Source organism: Herpailurus yagouaroundi, unplaced genomic scaffold, assembly GCF_014898765.1.
Source record: "Herpailurus yagouaroundi ecotype Mexico unplaced genomic scaffold, PumYag 141, whole genome shotgun sequence".
NCBI classification, from domain to species: Eukaryota; Metazoa; Chordata; class Mammalia; order Carnivora; family Felidae; genus Herpailurus; species Herpailurus yagouaroundi.
In genome coordinates this window covers 15,774,483-15,798,233 of record NW_024412396.1, presented here as the reverse complement: position 1 = coordinate 15,798,233, position 23,751 = coordinate 15,774,483, and the positions used below count along the sequence as shown (strand labels likewise).

General features: G+C 36.1%; 1 protein-coding gene across 6 annotated transcripts in view; it reads right to left on the bottom strand.

Annotated features, from left to right (window-relative positions):
* Window positions 1–6,146: 6,146 nt before the first annotated feature.
* The window catches only part of MIPOL1 (mirror-image polydactyly 1), a 330,717-nt gene continuing 313,112 nt past the window's right edge, over window positions 6,147–23,751 (bottom strand). For 5 of the 6 annotated variants that reach the window (XM_040476974.1, XM_040476973.1, XM_040476972.1 and 2 more), the window contains one exon: window positions 6,147–8,644. In XM_040476974.1, coding sequence (XP_040332908.1) covers window positions 8,578–8,644 — 67 coding nt within the window. In that variant the 3' untranslated portion in view covers window positions 6,147–8,577. The remainder of the gene's footprint in view (window positions 8,645–23,751) is intronic. The other variant, XR_005790835.1, reaches the window with a different exon arrangement.

The window sequence follows — 23,751 nt, the reverse complement described above, 5'->3', positions numbered from 1 at the left end:
AGTAGACATGTAGACATAGTCTTTTAAGTAACTATGACTAGTATATTCAAGAAAACAGAACCAAAGGGGGAGACAATATATTTGGAAAGGTGAGTATTTTACCAGAGAATTGGAATGTACAAAAAAAAAAAAAAAATCAAGAGGAAACTGTAGAATTGAAAAGTACAGAATCTGAAATTAAGACCTGAATAGACAGCTTTAACATCAGTAGACAGGATTAGTGAAATAAAAGGCAATTTTGAAAATTCAAAACTAATGTACATAAAGGAAAAAAAAAAAAGGAAAATACAGGACAGGGTGACAGCAATATGGGGAAACACAGTGAATAAATATAAAATATATATAATTGGAATTTCAGAAGGAGGAGAAAGAGATATTGACCAAAGTTTCCTAAAGATGGCAAAAAATATCAAGTTTGAGATTTAATAAGATGGATGAAATCAAGCAAGAAATATACAAAGACCACATCTAGGCACAAAACTGTCAAAAACAAAGAAAAAGATAAAAACAAGAAAGAATCAGAGAAAACAGAGACTTTACCTCCAGGAGAAAAACATTAAGACCGACAGGTAATTTCTCAACAGGGAAGAAGGCAGTTAGACATCAAGAGGATAATATTTAAAAAAAATTTTTTTTCAACGTTTTTATTTATTTTTGGGACAGAGAGAGACAGAGCATGAACGGGGGAGGGGCAGAGAGAGAGGGAGACACAGAATCGGAAACAGGCTCCAGGCTCTGAGCCATCAGCCCAGAGCCTGACGCGGGGCTCGAACTCACGGACCGCGAGATCGTGACCTGGCTGAAGTCGGACGCTTAACCGACTGCGCCACCCAGGCGCCCCAATATTTTAAAACAGTTATAGAAGGACTTATACTTTTGGGCATGATGGAGTAACCAGGACATTTACCCTCTGACTTAAAAAAAAAAAAAAAAAAGAACAAAAAACTCATCAACCAACAGCAACAACAGCAAACAACAGTGAAAATCCATGGATCAATGTTTTTGGACTTCGGACAACAGGCAGCCCAGCATAGTGATCCCTGAGGGAAGGGAAGCGTATGAAGTGAGCTCGAGGATTGACCCAGCTTACTATCTGGAGAAGTTAGAGAGCAGAGAGCAGGAAAGGGTAACGAAACAGCCTGGCAGCCTCCCTGAGTCGAGAACACAGAGCTGAGAATGTGGTTAGAGTTTGCAGGTCAGACTACTGAAGAAGAGAGATTCTGCATGTAGTGAGGAGTACTCCACAGGGAGAGCACAAGAGAGCAGTGGACTCTGCAGAACTGCAGTGCATTCCCGGACTCTTCCTCTGAGTGTTGACCAGCATGTGTGACAGTAAACTACTGAGTGAGGGTAAGAATTACCAAAAAAAAGGAGTTGGCAAGATAATAATCAAAATTCATACAAGGCTGTGATCAGTCAAGGTAGAGAAACCCCATTGTACATAAGTAGTGTATTCAGAGAGGTATTGCCTAAACTGGGAGGGGGGTGGGGAGGGGTGGGGTGGATCAGCCTGACATTAAAGTTACTCTGATCCTGCCTAATAAGCTCAAAAGAGCATTATAATGAGGATCTGTTTCCAAGTAGTGTAACTGTATCTCCAAAGTTCCAAAAGCATTAATGAAAAACAAAAATAGCCAACACTCAACCAATTAAAATTCACAATGACTGGCATCTAAAAAAAAAGTCAGCAGGCATCCAAAGCAGGAAAATGCAACTCGTGATAAGAAAACAACAACAACAAAAAACAAAGAGACCTGGAAATAGAATAGATAATAGAATTAACAGATAAGGACATTAAAATAGTCCTTATAACTATATTTTGTGTATTCCAGAAGATAACACAAGGCATAAATAAATTTAGGAGAGAGATAAAAGAAATTAAAATATCCAACTTTAACTTTTAGAGATGAAAAATATGCCTGCAAAGAATAATGCTCTGGATGGAATTATGAACACATTAGATACTGGAAAAGAAAAGATTAGTAAATTTGAAAATAAAGTCATAGAAACTAAAATAAAGCATGCAGGAAAAACAGTCTGGAAAAAGAAATTACATGAAACATGAATGAGCTGTAGGACAGCTTAAAACAGTCTAATATATGTAAAGTAATAGTTCCAAAGGGAGAGGAAAAAGATCTGGGGGACAGAAAACTATTAGAAAAATAATGGTTGAAATTTTAAAATTTATTTATTTAAATTCAAGTTAGTTAAAATACAGTGTAATATTGGTGTCAGGAGTAGAACCCTGTGATTCATCACTTACATGTAACACCCAGTGCTCATCACAAGTGCCCTCCTTAATGCCCATCACTCATTTAGCCCATCTCCCAACCCACCTCCCCTCTAGCAACCCTCAGTTTGTTCTAAGAGTCTCTAATGATTTGTCTCCCTCTCTGTTTTAATCTTATTTTTCCTTCCCTTCCCCTATGTTCATCTGTAATGGTTGAAATTAAAAAATTCATAGATTACAAACCTATAGTCCAAGAAATTCAACCAACCACGAGCACAGAAACATGCAGAAATCTATATCATAATAAATCCTAATCTCGTTGGTTGAAACAAATGACAAAGAGAAAAATCTTTAAAGCAGCCAGAGGACGTTTTTATGTAGAGAACAAAAATTAAAATGAGAGCAGGGACAAAGCAAGCCAGACAATAAAGCAACATCTTGAAAATACTGAAAAAAAAATTATCCTAAAATACTATATCCAGCAAAAAAGCCTTTTCCCACAAAATAAAGGCAAAGAAAAGAAAAGAATCCAGACATTTTCAGGCATACAAAAGCTGGAAGAATTCATCACTCACAGCCCTGCTTTACTATAAATGATAAATGCTTCAGGAAGAAGGAATATGGTGATGGGTGGAAACCTGGATCTACACAAAGAAGAGCCCTGGAAATGGTAAATACATGGGTAAATATAAAATAGTGGTGTTCTTACTTTTAAAAATCTCCTTAAAACCTGTTATTTAAAGCAAAAAATAATAACCATGTTACTATTGTGTGCATGTATAGAAGTACAACGTATGGTAACAATATCACAAAGACCAGACACAGTAACTCAACAATTTTTATCAACAGTGAGGTGACACTTTAGACGAGTTTATAGAATCTTTGCCCCAAAGATTCCTTACATTTTTTAATGTTTTATTTATTTTTGAGAGAGAGAGAGAGAGAGAGAGAGAGAGAGAGAGAGAGAGAGAGAGAGCAGGTGAGGGACAGAGAGAGGGAGGCACAGAATTCGAAGACAGGCTCACGCTCTGAGCTATCAGCACGGAGCCTGATGCGGGGCTCAAACTCAACAAACCGCGAGATCATGACCGGAGCCAAAGTTGGTCGCTTAACCAACTGAGCCACCCAGGCGCCACTGCCCCCCAAATTCTTATTGCCCACCCCACCCTGGTCCTCTTCTAGCCATATACTTTAAGCTTTAAATTCTAAGTTCACTGCAGGTGATAGAGTATTTGGTAGCGTATTTACATTACCTTACCTTGACTGAATGAACAGAACAGAAGCAGTGTTTTTATTTATTTATTTATTTAAAAAAATTTTTTTTTCAACATTTATTTATTTTTGGGACAGAGAGAGACAGAGCATGAACGGGCGAGGGGCAGAGAGAGAGGGAGACACAGAATCGGAAACAGGCTCCAGGCTCTGAGCCATCAGCCCAGAGCCCGACGTGGGGCTCGAACTCACGGACCGCGAGATCGTGACCTGGCGGAAGTCGGACGCTTAACCGACTGTGCCACCCAGGCGCCCCAGAAGCAGTGTTTTTAGATTTCAGCTATTGGTTACAGCAAAATTCCACATACAAATTCCAAAGTTAGTAGAGGTGCTTTGCAGTGGACTTGAATCAGTCTACTGTTTTTTCATTAAGAGACGTGATCTTCTTTTCTAGGTTCTTTCTAACTGTATTTACCAAAAGTAATGTTTCTCCTTAATATTTATTGCTATGATTTTATTTTGTATTTAAATAGTTATTAAAGGTTCCTGAGGTATCTAAAAAAATTTGTTCATACCAACTCTTGTCGTTTTCTTAATTAAGTAATCTCTATGCCCAACATGGGGCTCGAGCCCATGACCAGGAGATCAACAGTCACATGCTCCACCCACTGAGCCAGCCAGGTGCCCCTCAACTTTTATCTTCATTAAACTTGTCAAACACAGTTTGATGGTGAACTTAATCTGTTTTCTTACTGTAGTATATTTTATAGGCATATCCAGTGCAGTGTCTTCAGGATTGTATCATTATAAATTTGATTAAGATCAATGTCTCAGAATTGCATTGAAATGTGTAGGATTTGCAGTAGGGGATTTTATGTGAATAAAAAGTAAGTATATATTTTAGATATTTGAGTTTGTGCATTAAAATGCACCTTTATTGGGCACCTGGGTGGCTCAGTTGGTTGAGCGTCTGACTTCAGCTCAGGTCATGATCTCGCAGTCTGTGAGTTCGAGCCCTGCATCGGGCTTTGTGCTGACAGCTCAGAGCCTGGAGCCTGCTTTAGATTCTGTGTCTCCCTCTCTCTCTGCCCCTAACCCACTCACGCTCTGTCTCTTTCTCAAAAATAAATAAAACTTTTTAAAAAATTCACCTTTGTTAATAATCAGATAGTCAAGAAATTGGTGACTTCAAAAGTACCAGTGTATTCCAAAACTTTGTAGATGACAATAAAATTAAAAATAAGTATATTAAAGTTTTTGCAAAGAAATATCAACAGTACAGAGTATTTTGATGATTCTCAAAAATACACATTCATCACTGTCCAAGTCTATCTATGAAATCCTACATTAAAATAATAACTCCAACCTCTATAAATTAAAGTACTTAAAAAAAGAACAGAAAAACCTTTCAATAGAGGTTATTCTAGTAAACGGATTACAGAAAGTTTGGTAACTTGAGAAACTATTCTGGAACGTATGCTACTGGTTCAAATGTGCAAGCTCCAACTTAACAAATGTTTAAAATATGTGAGTTTTTAAAACAGTGCCAAAACAAACCACATCTTTTCTAGAGATGACATATTTAGCTAAGCATGAGCAATATAAATCTTTCAACCATTCCATGTATTTGTTTAAAAGCCTCAGAAACCACGTGCATTTCTAATAAAACATGAACAAAATGCTGAAGTCACTGGAGCCTAACAGTGGACTTATAAATCAAATTTTTAAAAAGGCAAATGTATTTGTGTGTGTCTGTGTGTATGCTCTAAGTATCCAGATATACACATGTATATAGACATGAATAGGTTAATAGATAGGTTAGTTGTAAATAACAGTTATCAATAACAAAATGATGTTTGGGAAAAATCCGGGTTCCACACAAACCTTACTTATGTGAGGAGATAAAATGTGTAAGTCATGTGTAAAATGTTTTATCATTGTAATGACTCATTAATCATGAGTATTTGAAAAGAGAAACTTCAAAAATAACCATAATCTTTAAAAATGCTACATATAAAGATGCTTTTCTATGCAACTATATCTAATATTCAAACTATAAGTTTTGAATATTCTAACATTTTTTGAAATAAATTCTGTCAGTAAATGACTGACAAGATTCTTCAGTTTATTTGAAATAAGGATATATACAGAGGATCAGCTTTCTCATTGAAAAGGGAAAATGTTTTATTAGATATCATATTTTGAATATTTTAAATTATTTTAACATAACGGCTTATTTATAAAAGTAGAATTAAAGTTTCTCATATATTAATAGTTAACTAATAACTTTGCTATAACTGGTTATCCCTTGCTTATAACCAATAACCTTGCTTATAACTTGCTTATAACCAGTTCCACTTCTAATAGTTGCTGTAGGAGATAAAGTAAGCCTTGAAGTTCAGACCACCATTCAATAAAACTACACTGTCAGGTTTTGGCATCAGGCACAAAGCAACTCAAGGTTATTTATTATTAACAATGAATTGTCACAGTATTCCCAATGACTGTAGCCTAAGGCAAAGCATGCTGCTACTGTAACACTGTAGAGAGATAGTAAAAATGTGATGCTATTTAAACATGCAGTTCACATTATTGTACTTCACTAAAAGAAATGCATACAATCTCAATTGTTGGTGAATTCATATGTATTGGTAGAAAAGAAATGGCATAATAATAAAAATTGCAAGAGTTAAAATCTTCAGTCTTTTTTTTCCTTAGAGAAAGGTTTAGAGAACTACAGCTACATGGAGTTTAGTCCTAAGACCTCAGCTGTAAGTCCTCGCCAGTCCCTGGCAAATTCCTAGGATTCTGAGTCTACTTCTTCAATTGTACAATGTAATAATAATAACAACAGCACTAAAACCATCATCATCATATTACCGAGTATTTAGAGAACCGATCTCAGAAGCTAGGTAACTCCTTCATATGAACAAAAGTGAAGACGGTTTGAAACATTGTTGGTGGACATTTTTAAGTATAAGAAATCAATTAATGATAATATTTAGCTGAAATACTTAGCATTTGTAATTTTGTAGACAACTCATCTTCAAGGGGATGTGGTATTTTGGCGGAGGTTACCTACACTGATAATAGTAAATGTTAGAATTGTTTTATAAATTTAACTTTACACTATCAGATTCTTTCAAAGTTCTGGATATTGATTACAGGAATTGGTTGCTCTAATCTAATCATTTCAGTACACAAAGAGATGTTTGGAAGCTGTAAAATGTCTTTATGCTTACTGTGTGTTTTATAAAACCCCAAGCAAAATAACTCAGCAAAGATTTGTCTGTTCTTTAGGACTAACCTGAAAATTCAGGTTTACTTGTGGTTTACTTGAAGAGGATTCAGGAATGGACTATTTTGTGACAAGAACTGTTCCTCTTTACTTACCTGCATGATTTGCAAGGCACTATTCCTTCACACAGGGGCTCCCACATGTTTCCATGACAGCCCAGAGGGGAGACTCCATGCATGACCACATTATTTCAAATTTCTCTATTTATATAGTCACTGGCCTATGAAAGGCTATAATCTCTTTGGGACTGTAGAAGAAATCCAGTTAGCTTATTTCTAGCCCTTGTTGCTCCTTATTTTCTAATTCTAATAGTTTAAAAAAATAATTAAAAGCAGGTGACATGAGTAAACTCTAAATTTGAACTTAATGGAATGGTTCTAATGGCCACGGAGTTTAAAAAATTCCATGAGAAGGAAATCGAGTTTGTTAACATTATGATTCTTTTGTGGCCCTATGATAAAGCTCCTTATGTTTTCCTGCAAGAGTAAAAAAAAAAAAAATCACATGAATAATCTCCACTGGTGTATCCAAAGCATGGTGCAATAAACTATTCTGTTCTTGTCCTGAAAATAAGCAATGGTAGAGAATCTACCTCGGTCTTAAAGCTAAATTAAAATATTGTATGGGCTTGGAAAAATTTTCACTTTCCCACAAAATTCTCACGAATTCAATCTCTACTTGCCTATTTCATCCTGTTGTGGCCACAGTCATCTTCTATTGGCCTCTCATCTATTCAATCTAAAAAATAAAGAAGGTATTTTTTTCTGTAGCCAAATACATAAATCTTGGTTTTATTCATAATTTCATATGACTAGAAGTGATTGTTATGCTTTACTATTTCAATTTTTTAAATAAAAGGAAAAGCAGGTAACCAAGCCAAACTGCCAGTTTTCTTTTTTCCACATCCTTATATTTTTACATTACAATTTTACTGTATATCGTATCTTGGATTCCCCTCCTTCACAACAAAAATTCAAATGGTAATCTAAATAAAGATAATCAAAAAGAATACTTAACGTTTTTGATGGCCTCTTGCCTTTGAGAGTCATGCTGGCACATGCTAATTTTCAAGCCAGAGGTGTCCCAGCCTATTAGACAGACTTGGCAATTTCTACAGTTTAAATAGAGTTTAGATCATTATTCAGACACAACATTAAAAACATCGACAATATGAATCCATAAGTACACATGAACAATATCCTCTTTTTTATTGAAAACAGTTTGTATTATTTGTAGTGAAACAAAAATCATTCCTTGATTAATGTAATTTTAATGTACCAAACTATTGGAGCAAATTATACATTTAATTCTTGGTATTTATATTTAATATTCTTTAATATTAACAAAGATCATGTGTATGCATTGGAGGAAGACTATACATTCTCATGTCTGAGCTGCTCTCATCAGTTAAGAAATAAACTATATTGAAAAATGCACGTATTTGAAGTTCTGACCTAACACAATGGATTAAGGTTTAGACAATATTTACTTTGCTGCATTTTGATTCAGAAAGGGCTGTATGTGAAGATATGACCTATAATGGCCTCTCAGTAAAAAGATTTATATCAAATAGAGTGATATAAAATAGTTACAAAATAAGCTACAACTTTATAGCTACTCATTGGTAAAAGTCTGTAGTTAATACATTTGGATAAATAAGTCAGCAGCAAAGTGGTTAAACATTTGTGATCTGATTTTATCTCAGCTTGGAATGTGGTTGGAGTGTCCCACTTCTAACAACTGTTTGCTAAGTTAAGGCTTTAGTGTTTACACAGTGTTGAATGAAGCAGCCTGGTCACCAGATGTGATTGCTTCCCCAGACTGTCGTTTTTTTCAGTCAGATCACTGTCCTCATGGTCCCTGTTCCAACCTTCTTCCTCAGGACGTCCACCAGCCTTTCCAGCCTAGGTTGGGGGCAGGTGGGGGGAGGGGGAAAAAAAGGATACAAAAAGTACAATTATTGTCAGGAATGTTTTGGCTGAAAAAGAACAGTATTTGCCTGTGACCAAGCAGTCTTGGTAGTCGTGTTACGAGACAAAGCATTACTGTCAGCAAGAGACACTGGTGCAGAGTGCCACGTATCTGAGGTTAAAAAAAACAGTAACAACACAAACTTTAACCCACATCTTCAGATTATGTCAGTTTTAGACGCTACATGAAAAAATATAACATACTCATTTCACTACATTTACCTGCTTGCATGAAGGCTGTGAATGAATCATTTATTATGCAATGCGAAGATGGCACATTAAATGCAGAGCAGTTTCAAACTGATTTTTACCTAAGAAGTACATATTTTAATTCAGAAATACTATCAACCTCACACCTGTTACTTAGGTAAATAAGTAACAAATTATTATGTTGTACAATTCATATGCATTAAATTTCTTCCTTTTTCAAAGAGTCAGCTGATGAAAATAATTAGGAATTAGGTAGCTAGCTGGAAAAAACTCATGCTTTAGTGGCATGAAAATAATTTAAGTATACACAAATGGTTTGATGCTAATAAAACCAGACTTTTGGTACTACATTTAAAAAGAAGTTTCTATTCTGAGTAATGTAAATAGGCTAGCAACGACTCTATAGTTTCTAATCAAGGATATGTGATTTTTTTTAATTGATTAAAAACTCACCACTTAAAGTCAAAATTTTAAAAATAGTTTTTAAAAATAAGTTTAAAAATAGTTAAAAATAAGTTTGAAAATAAAGTCAAAAGTTCAAAAGTCTATTCTGTAGTGTTCTTAGGCTACTCTACGGGAGGGAGATCACATTCATGTGGATCAGTGAGATTTTGCTTGAGAAGAGATGATGGAATCAGACCATTAATTTTTCTCCTGTTATTATGTTTTTTTACGGAAAGCATAACACCTCAACAAAAAATCATGTTTGATGTTACACACACAGAAATCTTCCAGTTTTCATATATACACAATCTTCTTCCTCAAAGACTGGTGAGCGACATAGTCTAGTCTGCTCCAGCTTGCCTCATTTATATGGATCCATGCATGAGGGTCCTTTGCAAATAAACATAGCACAGAGCTAGACCCTAAAGGAATGAGGGTATTCTTAGTGTCACACACTCTGGTTTACATGCAACACTGAAAGTTAGCTCAAGTTTATTGGATGATTGTGCATATATGGAGTTCAGTTAACAGAAAACAAGAACATGATGATTTATATAGGATTACATAAATTCTTTAAGACAAAGTTTCACTAACCTAATTTTGGAGAAAGGGCAAGAAAAATGTCAGGATGAAATTTTAAATGTATTGTTAAAGTATGATAGTAACCTCAATTAACTTAAAAAATGACTCCCAGTGGAAACATTGACAGGCCATTAATAGCATTTTTTGGCATATATTGTAAAAAAGGCAGAAAATATTACTTTCATGTTGGTTAGTTATATCCTTCCCCTACAATCTGATTTACACTACCATTAAAAAAATTCCTCATAATGGAAAAGTTGTACTCTGTATAGTTATCATTATTACTATGAATTCAGAATCAATGGCATTCCAAATTATTGAGATGAATTTGTGTTGTGCCTCTTTTGACTTTTTCTTTGCTAATAGGCTCATCTTACTTTAGTTTCCTTTTTATAGATTAGGACATATTTCCATTTAGAACTCTTATGCCTTGCTAAGGTAAGAGGTTAGGAGGAAATACTTAAATATCACATCTTGCACTGCCCTTTACTATGTTTCAATAATTACTAGATGAACCACATTCTCAGTTTATCCAGGTTGAATGATTTATGAAAATTTGATCTCAGAAATGAGAAAAATGTCAATGACTTCGTTCTGTAAAAGCGTACTGACTTCTGAAACACAATGAAGCACCTATTCCTTCTTGTAAGGAATGGAATTCACCTGCCAGACGTGGACCGTGCCAACAGGAAGGTAGCTGCATACGTCTGTCGAACCACCTTGTGGATTCGCCTGCAGGCTATTCTTTACTGTCCAAATCAACAATATCCTTTAAAAAAGTATGTAGCTTATTAAATTAGGTTCCAACTGCTTCAGATGTTACTCAACAGTAGTTTCCCAAGGGCTTCATGAAATAGGAAAAGGGTTAGAGCTAGGATTAGGAGTTCTCCATTAGGAGAACTCCATTAGGAGTTCTTCAAATATGAAGAAACTGAAGCACAGACAAGTAAACCCTTATACAAGGACTGTAGTAAAACAGTAACAAATCTGGGCCTGGTTTCCTTGTTCTTAGTTCAAAGTTACTTCCACTAGGGCTCGGTTACTAGAGAGCGACAGATTTCAGATTTAATGGATTATTTAGCTTCATGAAAAATTTTCCTTAAGTTCTTAGTTAAGTTAAATTGGGAAAGTATTTGTGGGTATATTTCACCTGAGATTTTAGTAACACATTAACAAAGTAAATTGATGACATTGCACGTAATTAGGAAATAATAGTTACAAACTACTGTTTACTATAGTAAATTTGAAAAATATACTTACAGATATATTTTAGACAGAAATCTTATTTTTTCAATTAACATGATTTTTATATTTTCTATGTATTTAGATAACGTGTATATACTACAATGGAATACATAATTTTCCGACATAGTTATTTACCAATTTTCCTAATCAGTTTACTTTTATTTTTCACTTTTTAAAAAAATGTTTATTTATTTTTGAGAGAGAGAGAGAGAGAGAGAGAGAGAGAGAGAGAGAGAGAGCACGAGCGGGGGAGGAGCAGAGAGAGAGGGAGACACAGAATCCAAAACAGGCTCCAGGCTCTGAGCTGTCAGCACAGAGCCTGACGTGGGGCTTGAAATCACAAACTGTGAGATCATGACCTGAGCCAAAACCATATGCTCAACCGACTGAGCCACCCAGACGCCCCTATTTTTCACTCTTAATGAATATTATGAGATATATTAAACAGTAAATAATTCTTAATAAACACTGATTATGTGCTATGAATTATGAGAAGCAAATTATGCACATATTTAATTTTCATGATAACTCCATAGAGTAGACATACATTATCATTGGTTGACAAAACCAAAACATATAGAGGGTAATTTGATCACAGCCCTATTGCTAGTGAGTTTGGAGCTAGGATGTGATGGTAAGTCTAATTACCACCCCCCTGATCTCTCTGGTGTACTATACTGCTCCCAAAAGTACTACCAACTTTTAAGGCATATTTCTGAGTTTTCGTGGGCTTGAATTACTCTCACTCCCTTCTGAGTTTCAGACTCACATACCCAACTGCCTTTAAGACATCTCCTTTTGCTTTTTCTACAGGCATATGACACTTGGCATATCTAAAGCAAAATTGACTTTGCCCCCCATGCATGTTTCAGTATTTATGTTGATCAATGTTGTCATTCATTAAGTTGAAAAAATTTAGAAAAACTTGGTACATTTTATTTATTTAGTTTTCTCATTTCAGCTTGGACCTGTGAAAACTTTGTGAAGAAACCACTAATGGTGACAGTGGGAAGCAGTGAGTGGGTTTTAACACATCTAGTAACATCATCTGCATTATGGAAGTATTATAATGGCAAAGATGTAGGAATGGGATGGAGACAGGTTAGCCTATAGGTAGGAAGTCCAGATAGCTCCTGATTAAAATAATCTTTGTGAGCACAATAACATGAATGTGTTTAAGGCCATATAACTGTGCACTTTAAAATGGTTAAGATGGTAAACTTTGTTATGAAGATTTACTATAATAAAAAAACAATATCCTAACGAGACTTAAAGGCTTGAACTAAAACTACAGCAGTGTAGATGGAAAGAAGGGGACAAGTTTGAAAGATATCTAAGTATAGGATCCCAAGGACTTAGTGACTTCTGAGGGCAGGATGGGGAGAGATGGGGTGGGCAAGAAGGATGACTACTGGGTGTCTGATTTTGGTGACTAGATGGATAGTGATATACTAACCAAGACAGTGCAGAGGAAGAACAGAAGAATTTATTGGGGGGCGTGTGTGTGTGAAGATGAGTTCAGCTTGGTACACATGAATTTGAGGTGTTGGTGGGACATATAAGTAGGATGTTAAGTAGATACTTGGATATGAGTTTGTCTTAAAGAGAGAATTCTAGGTTTATGATATATATTTCAGTTCAATCAATAAGCATTTGTTTGGTAATTCCTATGTACCAGGTGCTGTTCTAGGCATTGATTATTCAAAAAGCAGGACATGGTCCCAGCTTATAAGGAACAGTAGGGTGGGGAAATAGATCTTTATATGGATAACTTCAACAACAAGTTACTGATAAATGCTGTAATAAAAGGATACACAGATATTAAGCAGAACCTAGTTTGGGTAGAGGAGGAGAGGAAAGGCATATAAAGCCTTCCTGGGATTTTGCCTGAGTTAAGTATTGAAGGATAAGAAGGAAATAGTCATCTTAAGAAGGGAGGGGATGGAGAGGGGCAGGATGGGCATTTCAGACAAAGGAAATAACACCTGTGAAGGCACAGAGGCATGAAAAGCATGATATGTGTCAAGTGCTATTGATAGCATTTGTTTTCTCAGGGTCACAAAGTTAGAGGTGGAGAATGGTAGAAACTGAGGCTGAAGAGTTGGGTCATGACTAGGTTGCTCTAGGTTCTAACGAAAGCCACAGGAGTAGATGGAAATGCTTAGAAAGAGAAATTAAGAAGAAGAAGAGATGTGGGAATAGGATAGAAATCCAAAGAAAACAAATATTTAAAGTAAAGAGACTGGCAAAAGAATTTGAGGATATAGGGATGTAAAAGATGGATCAAGACTAGGTGCTGTCACAGAATTCAGAGAAGAGCAGTTCAAGAAGGCAGCTATCAACAGTTTAAGTAGTTAAGCAATATCAAAGTGAGAAGTGCCCATGTGATTTGGCAATTGGGAAATGACCATCTTCTCAGTGCAGTTTTAATGGCATGATGGAAGTAGGAGGAAGCCTGAGAGGAATGTGAAAATTGAAGGCTAAGTACAGGCTGTTTTATAAGAGCTTGGCTAGAAAGTAAAGAGGATTACAGTTATAGGGGAATGTATGGCTGAAGAAGTTTTTTAAGAAACTGATGGCATGTGAATATATTTGTGAACTATGGGAGAGAAGACTAGAGGAAGACACAAAGGTATAAGGCAGGAAGATGATACCTTTTTAAGTAGGGTCTAGATGACGGGATCATAAGCATGGTTTACAGCACTGTCTTAAAAAATATATACAATTTTTCCTTGGAGATTAAGGGGAAAGAGGTAGGAAGAATACAGCTGTGGATAATTTAGGTATGGAGGATGTTAATTGACAGAACTTATGTCCGCTGGATTCAATTTACCCCATGGAGTAGGAGACAAAGTTCTCTGATGAAAACATAGGGTACAGAAAAAGGCTAGAGGAAAATGCTGAATGTTTATTGTGAACAAGGAAGGGAGGTGCCTTGGAATATGCAAAAGAAATATTAGGTGAGATTGATGATCCAGCTATAGCTAGAGACTGCAAATTTGTAGAGTTACTGATCATCATAGTAGTATGACTTCTAGTTTTCACATCAGGTCTATCCTTTGGGGATAGATATGGGGAGGGGAAATAATAAAAGTAATTGAGAGTTTATGACTTACAGTGTAAGACAAAGGTACAAGAAGACTGTGTCCTTGAGAAAAAGTGATTAAACCTAGAATTCAGATTGGGTAGGGAAGAAAGCAAGTCTAAAAGGGCTGTCAGTTCAGAAAAAGAATGAAAGGAGCAAGAGACTGGATGTCTTAATTTGTGGTGAAGCTAAAAAGCAAGAGTAGTTGGGAGTAAGGCTGTGGTTATTGTTGGAGAGGCGAGTGTGATCTTAGGATTTCATCTTTAGAAAAGTTCTGCCAACATCTATTGTAGTTGAAGTGGATAAGAGGTAAAAGTCATTAGCATTCAAGGGACAAAGGAACAGACACATTACTGACATTGACACCGAAGTTTCTTAGTATGAATGCAGAAGTTGGGGTAGATAGAAAGGAAGACATTGAATCAGATGCCTGAAATACATTTAAAGGAAATGGCACTGATCAGGACATCAGTAGATATCACTGAAAAGATGAGACACAGAGTGAGAAAGCTGGATGGTGTAAATCTCAAAGGAGCGAGTGTTTTTACATCGATGTAGAAGGTATGAAAGAAGCAAAGGGGAACGAGAAGAACTCTCCTTCCTGGTATATGGGTACAGGAAAAAGGCTGCTGTCCTAGTATATGGGTATGGGGAAGAGACTGGGCTGCTAGGAAACAAGTGTCCTTGGTAAGTTTGTTTCAGGTGGAATGTGTGTGTGAAACATTCAGCGTAGAAGTTGTGGATAGATGCAAGGTAGTAACAATGGAAAGAAGGTGCCACAAAGCAGACTGAAAAGAGCTGAGATCAGAGGAATAAAGAGAAGGAGAGAAAGATGGGGAAGGAGGAAGCACAGAGCTGTATGAAAGTGAATAGCCAACGGATTAGCCAATGGATAGAGTGCACCCATTCTCCCATGCATAAATTGTAATCAATGTGGTAAGAAGTTCTTGCTCCATTTTAGCCACAAAATGTAACTAAAAAGATACACAGATGCTTATAAAAATGGGCATATCCACATATACTTGTGAATAAATAGAGACACGGCCATATAAATATGAACACACATAGATGCTCACAAAAAGAACACATAAGAAATAAGTAAATACCACATGAGGAAAGAATGAAGCTGAGAAAAGAAGAAAGACTATTTACATTTGAAACAAAATGAAGAAAGAGTTTGTAAGTGAAAAAGTGAGTGTAGGAGTAGATGGGAGAGTGGGTTGAAAAGTCATGGTGAAGAAGGTGGACACAAGAATTGGTAGAAAGTGAAAAGAATGGGGAACCATATAATAATTACATGGCCAAAAATTATTCCTTGTATTATTATTATTATTATTATTATTATTATTATTATTATTATTATTTTTGAGAGAGTGCGAGCAGGGGAGGGGCAGAGAGAGAGGGAGAAAGAGAACCCTAAGCAGGCTCCACGCCCAGCATAGAGCCCCACACAGGGCTCCAACCCACAACAGTGAGACCATGATTTGAGCTGAAATCAAGAGTCAGATCCTCAGCCAAGTGAACTATCCAGGCGCCCCTATTCCTTATTTCAACATACCTCCTTGGATCTCCCACTCATCCCCGTAGACATACCTTTTAAATCATTACCTTACTTGATTTCTCATATGAGGTGTTATCAAAATGTTAAGAAAGCAGTCTTTACTGGTTTTTATTGTTTACACTTCCAGTCTTCAAATGGCTGGTACATTCAAGTTAGTAGACTGCTCACCATTATTGGTACTCTTTGCTGATATTCTCTGGTATGTCTAGTGTCTTTAAAAATATTGGCCCCTATATAATAATCCAGTTTAATCATTATAAGGGAACATGGGCCTGATACCTTCGTTGATTTAGACTTTTACTTCTCTTTCAATGCTGCCATGTTTCACTACTGACTTAACCGTAAAACGCTAGCCTGCTTTGACTATCAGGCCAAGCCAAGTCTGTTCTATTTCATATACGATTAATATTTCTTTTCCATTTATTGCTGCACAAGAAACCACCCAAAACATAGTGGCTTAAAAAGGCAGCTATTTTATTTACTCACGTCCATTCGGGCTTGGGGCAGTCAGGCGGTTCTGCTAGCCTTGCCCGTGTTCACTCATTCAGCTGCAGTCAGTTGGGGTGGGGTGGTCATGTGCCTGACAGGTGTGCTGACTTCTGCTGGGACTCTTTCTTTCTGTGGTATCTCATTCTCAACCAGATGAGCCCAGACTTATTTACCTGGTGAACACATCAGCAAGAGGGTAATACTGAACTCAGGAAGGTCTCTTGAGGCCTTGCTTAAAAGTTGTACAACATCACTTGGTTAAAGGGAGTCACAGGACAGCCCAGATTCAAAGGGCAGGGAAATAAATTCCACATTTTGACAGGCGCAGTTGCAAAAAAAATCATGGCCATTTTTATTCCATAATATTGATATTAAAAGCAAGATTTTACCTTTATCTATGCTAGATTTCAGTTTGGTAAATTTGGCCCATTTTTCCAGCAAATTAGTATCTTTTGGCATCTAGAGTTTATCACTTCTTGTAGTTATGATAAACTTACCTTTTATGTTTTTAACTTAGGTAATTGAAATATGTTGGACAAAAAAAGTACTGAGACAAACTCTCACAGACAACCCTACAGGGTCATAATATGTATTCCTATTCAATTAGCTATGAATTACCAGAACTGTGCAATCCCTTCTTGATCTTGTCCACAAAGGTATTTTGAGATAGTCTGCCAAATGACTGTTAAAATCAAGATATATTAGAGTTCTTCCTCCTTACCTACCAGTTATAGAGGTTAATTTCTGAGATGCAGCTAGACTTGCAAGACCAAGTATGGGTAACTGGGAACAGCCTGGCTGCCAGAGATAATCAGTCCTTAGTGGCTACATCAGTGAGTAGGTCTGCAACTAACATAACTGGACTGGCTGTAGGGTGCCATCCAAAAGCACTCAACTATTTCAATTAGAGTACCTAAAGAGCTTAATTTGGGCTTTTACAAATATCCAGATAGGTCTAATCTGATCATCTGTGGCATGGAAACAAGAGTTTCTGGGCTGTGATGGTATTTGGCAAATATGATGAATTTGTAGACCATTGCTTGCTTAAGTTGATATCATGCCTGGTATGGTTCACAGCACATAGCATTTACTCTATTTTTAAATTTAATTTTAAGGGTTGGTCTACCTGTGTTTCAACATTCAAGATATATTTACTGAAACGCTTCACTGGAAAGTCCGCGAGTCATTCTTTATTAAAAGCAAATAATAAATTCCAAAATATTACCAACTTAACAATACTATGATGGTATTATGCATTTTGCCTTACCGAAAAAGATATCATTTTTTAAATGGATATGGACTTACAAATGTATCTTGTTTTTTTAATAAAATTTAAAGCCTAATACATTTTTATATTCTTGTTAGCAAACTCAGTGTTAATAATAAATTGTGGCTAATCTGGAAATGGGCATAATTTACTTATCTGGAACAGGACATTGTAATATTAATAGCAAAAATAAGATTTCCAATGTAATTATACTAGAGATAATGAGGAAAAAATTGATACTGGCAAGAATACAGAAAGTCAATCACCAGGCCAATTTACTGAAGGAAAGAAGATATAGGACAATTGTTTACTATATAAATCCATACAAAATATTTTGAAAAGAACTTCACAAATATTTTATTATAAGTAGATAACAAACAGGAATTCTTTTTTTTTTTTTTTCAACGTTTATTTATTTTTGGGACAGAGAGAGACAGAGCATGAATGGGGGAGGGGCAGAGAGAGAGGGAGACACAGAATCGGAAACAGGCTCCAGGCTCTGAGCCATCAGCCCAGAGCCCGACGCGGGGCTCGAACTCCCGGACCGCGAGATCGTGACCTGGCTGAAGTCGGACGCTTAACCGACTGCGCCACCCAGGCGCCCCAATAAACAGGAATTCTAGATGAGCACCACTTTTAAGATTTTTATAATAAAGCAGATTTAAAAGGTATTTGTTAATTTCTTAGAAAAATATTACCAAAGCAAATGTCTAGGGAAACTTTTAAAAAGTCTTGACAAAGGACTGTGTTACAAATCTTAGCCTGGTTAACATGTCAGTGATAAATTTACATGGATATAATAATTAGTATCAAGCATTTGTCTCCCGTTAATCCTCGTAAAATATTTGAGATTATGTAGATACCAAAGAGTGCATTTAAAAAGGCCCTCTTACTACCTCCTTGGTTTGCTGTGTTTAGGTCTCTCCAATACTTTATGATTGCCATGAGATTTAAGAATGCCCACAAGTACTGAAATGTTGGTAAACCTACAGCCTTCATAGGCTGAAGTAAAGTACATGTCTAGGTTTTGTTTAGATACATTCAGTTGAAAAGGCTGCATTTAGCAAAAGTGGTGCATTCTCAGCTCTAGTTTTGACCTAAAAATAACTTTCAAATCAGTAATGTAAATTAAGTATACATAGTTTTCGCAACCTCTACTATCCCAAACACAAGATGATACTCAGGAAATAAAAGTTTACAAGGGTGCTTGGGTAGCTCAGTTGGTGGGGTGTCCGACTTTGGCTCAGGTCATGATCTCATGGTTCATGGGTTTGAGCCCCACGTTGGGCTCTGTGCTGACAGCTCGGAGCCTGGAACCTGCTTTAGATTCTTTGTCTTCCTCTCTCTCTGTCCCTCCCCAGCTCACGCTGTCTCCCTCTCTCTCAAAAAATGAATAAATATTAAAAAAAATTTTTTTTTAAGTTTACAAAATTATTATGGTTTTCATAATGATTTTGGGTCATGCCTTCCCTACACCTCTTACAAAGTAGTCCAAGTAACCTTTGTTCTGTTTGGGCCAATCATGGGGCAGCACTGTGAGAGTGGTCAAGTTTGTCTTTATTTCTCAAAGAGCCTCAAATAATTTGGTAGTGATAACTGCTGAAACAGAATTCCACCAGTAATAAAGACATCTAGAGAGAGAGAAAACCACAACCAAAAACCAAAAGTGAAAACCGATGCTGCGCAGAAGTTGATCCAATGGTACTTCTCTTGCTTCCCATTAAGAGTCTAATCCTCTCGCATTCTCCTCCCCTTGATTCTTAATACTGGCTTAAAAAAAATGTTTTCTGAGAACAGTGTTATATGATTGATAAAAAGGCTACTAAGAGTTCCTGCATTCTATTATGAAACAAAGCATAACCTAAATCTGTTTATTTCTGATACTGAAATTAAAAACATTTTTTTTCAACGTTTTATTTATTTTTGGGACAGAGAGAGACAGAGCATGAACGGGGGAGGGGCAGAGAGAGAGGGAGACACAGAATCGGAAACAGGCTCCAGGCTCTGAGCCATCAGCCCAGAGCCCGACGCGGGGCTCGAACTCACGGACCACGAGATCGTGACCTGGCTGAAGTCGGACGCTTAACCGACTGCGCCACCCAGGCGCCCCCTGATACTGAAATTTTAAATATCAATTGATAGGTATGAAAATAGATATATCTTGGGGATTGCATTATCTCTTAAATGAAACCAGGAATGTGACTATCATCTCTGTCTGCATATAAAATTGTCCCTATTTGTTGTCAACTCATACTTTTGGCTGCATCTACACTATTAAAAGAAAAATAAGAAAAACAACAAATTGGGTACATACAGTCAACAATATTTAGTTTTAATGCATCATGACTAACCATTTACTAATTAGCTTGTTGATTTCTAGCATAAATTTCATGTCAAATCCAATTCAATAATTTCCCCAAAACCATTTTGCTGTATAAAAAAATATTTCAAGTAACTATAATAAAGGGTAAAATAACATGGATAGATTAATTTAGCTCCTCTGATGTCATTATATGAAGCATTATCACTTAGAAGGTATCATTATCTTTAAAGAATTATCATTCCTTCAGAAATTAAGCAGTAAACTTTATCTCTGAGATTAAATAGAACTTAAAAAAATCTTAGTACATGCACACTCAACTCTGCTTAGATTAGATACGCACATTCCTTATTCAATGTGTAGACAAGCACTGAAAACTTAATTCTATTTTATTTTTTTAAGCGTATTTATTTTGAGAGAGAGTGAGCGAGAGGTGTGTGTGTGTGGGGGGGGGGGCCCCCCCGAAGAGAGAGAGAGAGACAGAGAGAGAGATAGAGAGAGAATCCTAAGCAGGCTCCATACTGCCAGTACAGAGCCTGATGCGGGGCTTGAACCCAGGAACTGTGAGATCATGACCCGAGCCAAGATCAAGAGTCAGATGCTCAACAGACTGAGCCACCCAGGAGCCAACTTGCCTTTATTTTAAATGTAGACTAACATTTGCCATCTTCCATGTAACGTTGAAAAATCAGGCTTGTCAATCAATCATAATGTCATTAGTATCAATTTACGTGACTAGTAAAAATAAAAGTTAAACATTTAACAATCAAAATTTAATGTAAAACTTGGCATTCTTTACATTTGTTTCATCTCATTTTACAATTAGAACATGGAGAAAGAGTAAAGCTATATTTCCTTTGTTACTGTATCTCTAAGGTAATTTTATTTCAAGTTTTGGATTTTAAAATAATAACTTTGGTATCATTTTACCCAGAGATTAAGATTTTGTAAATCTTAGTAAATGTTTTTTGTAAATGTTAGTAAATTAGATGTCTACATAGTCTGGTGGATTCCAATTAGTCTATGGCAGCACTAGAAAAGGACTTAGAGAAGATAATAGAGTTATTTTGCTTAAGCCCCTAATTTAACATCAGAAAGTGATTGAGATAATAGGATGAATTAAGATCAAGTGACAATTTTATTGGACTCTCACTTTGTCTATGAAAGGATATTCAAATCATATGTAAGTTTCCCAAGAAAACTCAACACCAGTAAAAGGCCCATGAGGCTCCATGAGAGCAAGTACAATGTGTATTCTGTTCATAAAGTAACTGGTACTTGGTATCTAGCCTAACAGGCTCTCAAACATCAACGGGATATTATTTAGTTGTTTCTGAATAGATATTATACACACATGCACACACACACAGGGAATAAAGAGTGAAGGAATTTCATTTACATTCTCGATTCTAAAAAATAGATTTAAATTTTGATGATGACCCTTAAAAGGAGGTTTCAAAAATAAAGAAAGCAAGTTACTCCATGTGAAGATCTGTAGTAGTTTGTTTGTTTATTTATTTATTTTAATAAATTTTTTTAACATTTATTTATTTCTGAGAGAGACACAGCATGAGCGGGGGAGGGGCAGAGAGAGGGGGAGACACAGAATCCAAAGCAGGCTCCAGGCTCTGAGCTGTCAGCACAGACCCAGCGCGGGGCTCAAACTCATGAGCGGTGAGATCATGACCTGAGCCGAAGTCGGACACTTAACTGACTGAGCCACCCAGGCGCCCCTGAAGTAAATAGTTTATTTAGTCAAGGGCCCTTGCAGAAGAAGATTATATAATAAGCAGTTATCTGAATAGATTCTTGTCATTTTGTTATTTTTTTTTTAGTTTATTTATTTATTTTTAGAGAGAGAGAGAGAGAGAGAGAGAGAGAGAGAGAGAGAGAACGTATGAGAGTGCCAGTGAGGCAGGGACAGAGAGACAAAGAGAAAGAGAATCCCAAGCAGGCTCCGCATTCAGTGCAGAGGCCCACAGAGGGCTCGATCCCTCGACCTTGAGATCATGACTTAAGCTAAGCTGATATCAAGAATTGGTTGCTCAACTGAGTCACCCATGCACCCCAAGATTCCTCTCTTTTAAATGGAGGGAGTTTGGGAGCTTGGTGGGAAAGATCTTAAATGAAACTTCACCCTAAGTGAGAACTAAGTTAAGGTTATCCTTTTTGCTTCAGGAGGGATTTAGTTAATGTGATAACATTAATGAATTACTGATTCTGAAAATTTGTCTCTTCTTTTTGATTTCATAACTTGCAAGGAGAAAAAAAAATGAAGCACACAAAGGAATGAAGTTGCCACGGATGTGGATTACTGATAAGCAGGCACATGACAAAATATGGGAAAGACAAGCTGATAACAGGTCAACCATTTAAATTACTTCATTTAAAACTCTTGATTTCTAAGAACTGAACCAGGGTATGATACTGGTATATTCAAAAAGGATGCAGATTTGTGGGAAGATTCCTCCTCCTTTTCTTATTCTGGTTTTTGTGTTCTGCCCCTGCTTCCCAGCTTTTAGGACAATCCATATGAACACTTGCTTAAATTACATCTGAAAGCATATAGAAATCCTTTATTTCTTTTAGACTAAAATGGATTCTTTGTTGGTTGTATCACTGTCCTATTTAAAATATTAGTTTCACTATTTTCAGAGTGTCTTTTGTTGAAAATTAAGACTGATAAGTCATTGCTTTCTAAGTGTTTTTGAAACTGTTCAATTATATTGTCAAAGTTTTTTTTCCTATGGCGAACTGATCCTTGGTTTCAAGATAAGGATATAGTAAATAGAAGTTTGCAGTTTAATCGCATTCATGATGTTATGAAACTTCTAGGTAGTCACTGCTTATCTCTGGCAGTTTAAAACTATATGTTATTGGACTCAGATATTGTATATGGAGTCCTAAATTCTTTATGTAAATAAAAGAAATTAATCTTTCTGAAACATATTTAGCAAAGTAATATAGCCATGAAAAGGCAGAGTTCTTTGAAAAGTTTGACACATAATAGTCACAGAACATACATTATTATTATTTTTTTAAATTTTTAAATGTTTATTTATTTTTGAGAGCGAGATAGAGTGCAAACGGGGAGGGGCAGAGAGAGGAGACATAGAATCCAAAGCAGGTTCTAGGCTCTGAGCTATCAGTTGGATGTGGGACTTGAACTCATGAACCCATGAACCATGAGATAATGACCTGAGTTACTGAACTACCCAGGCGCCGTAGAACATACATTATTTAATTAAACTTGCCGTTAAACAACATATAAAAGGGAAGATGCTATAAAGATTAATACTACATATGTAAAAGAAGTTTGTATTTTCATATCAAAAACAGTGTCTATTCCAAATATATATATATAGAGATAGATATCTGTATATTTATATATCTATATCTATAGATATATATATTCTTTATAGATAAAGAATTCTGGAGGCATAGAAAGATGAGCATTTCTGACTGAGTTTCATTTCTTTCTGATTTTTATATGCCACTTGTAAATGTAATTTCCATTCTTTAATATCCATTCACTTCACAGTTAATACTTTTCAAGCACCATAAAAGACTTGAAATTAAATCACATACATCTTTCTTATATGTGTTAAAGTGTTAGTATTAGGGATTAATGGGCTTTATTCTCAGTATCTAGATTATTCATTGGTAGTATGTTAGTGACATACAGACACAGCTGACAGGACATTAGCAAACTGCTTCAGGCACTGAGTTACAAAGGTCTTAAATGTGAATTATACTTATGTTCTAATTTATTTACAGTGAGTAATCACCAAGATAGATTTTTCATATGATTTCCTTTAGATTTACAGTATTTGCACTA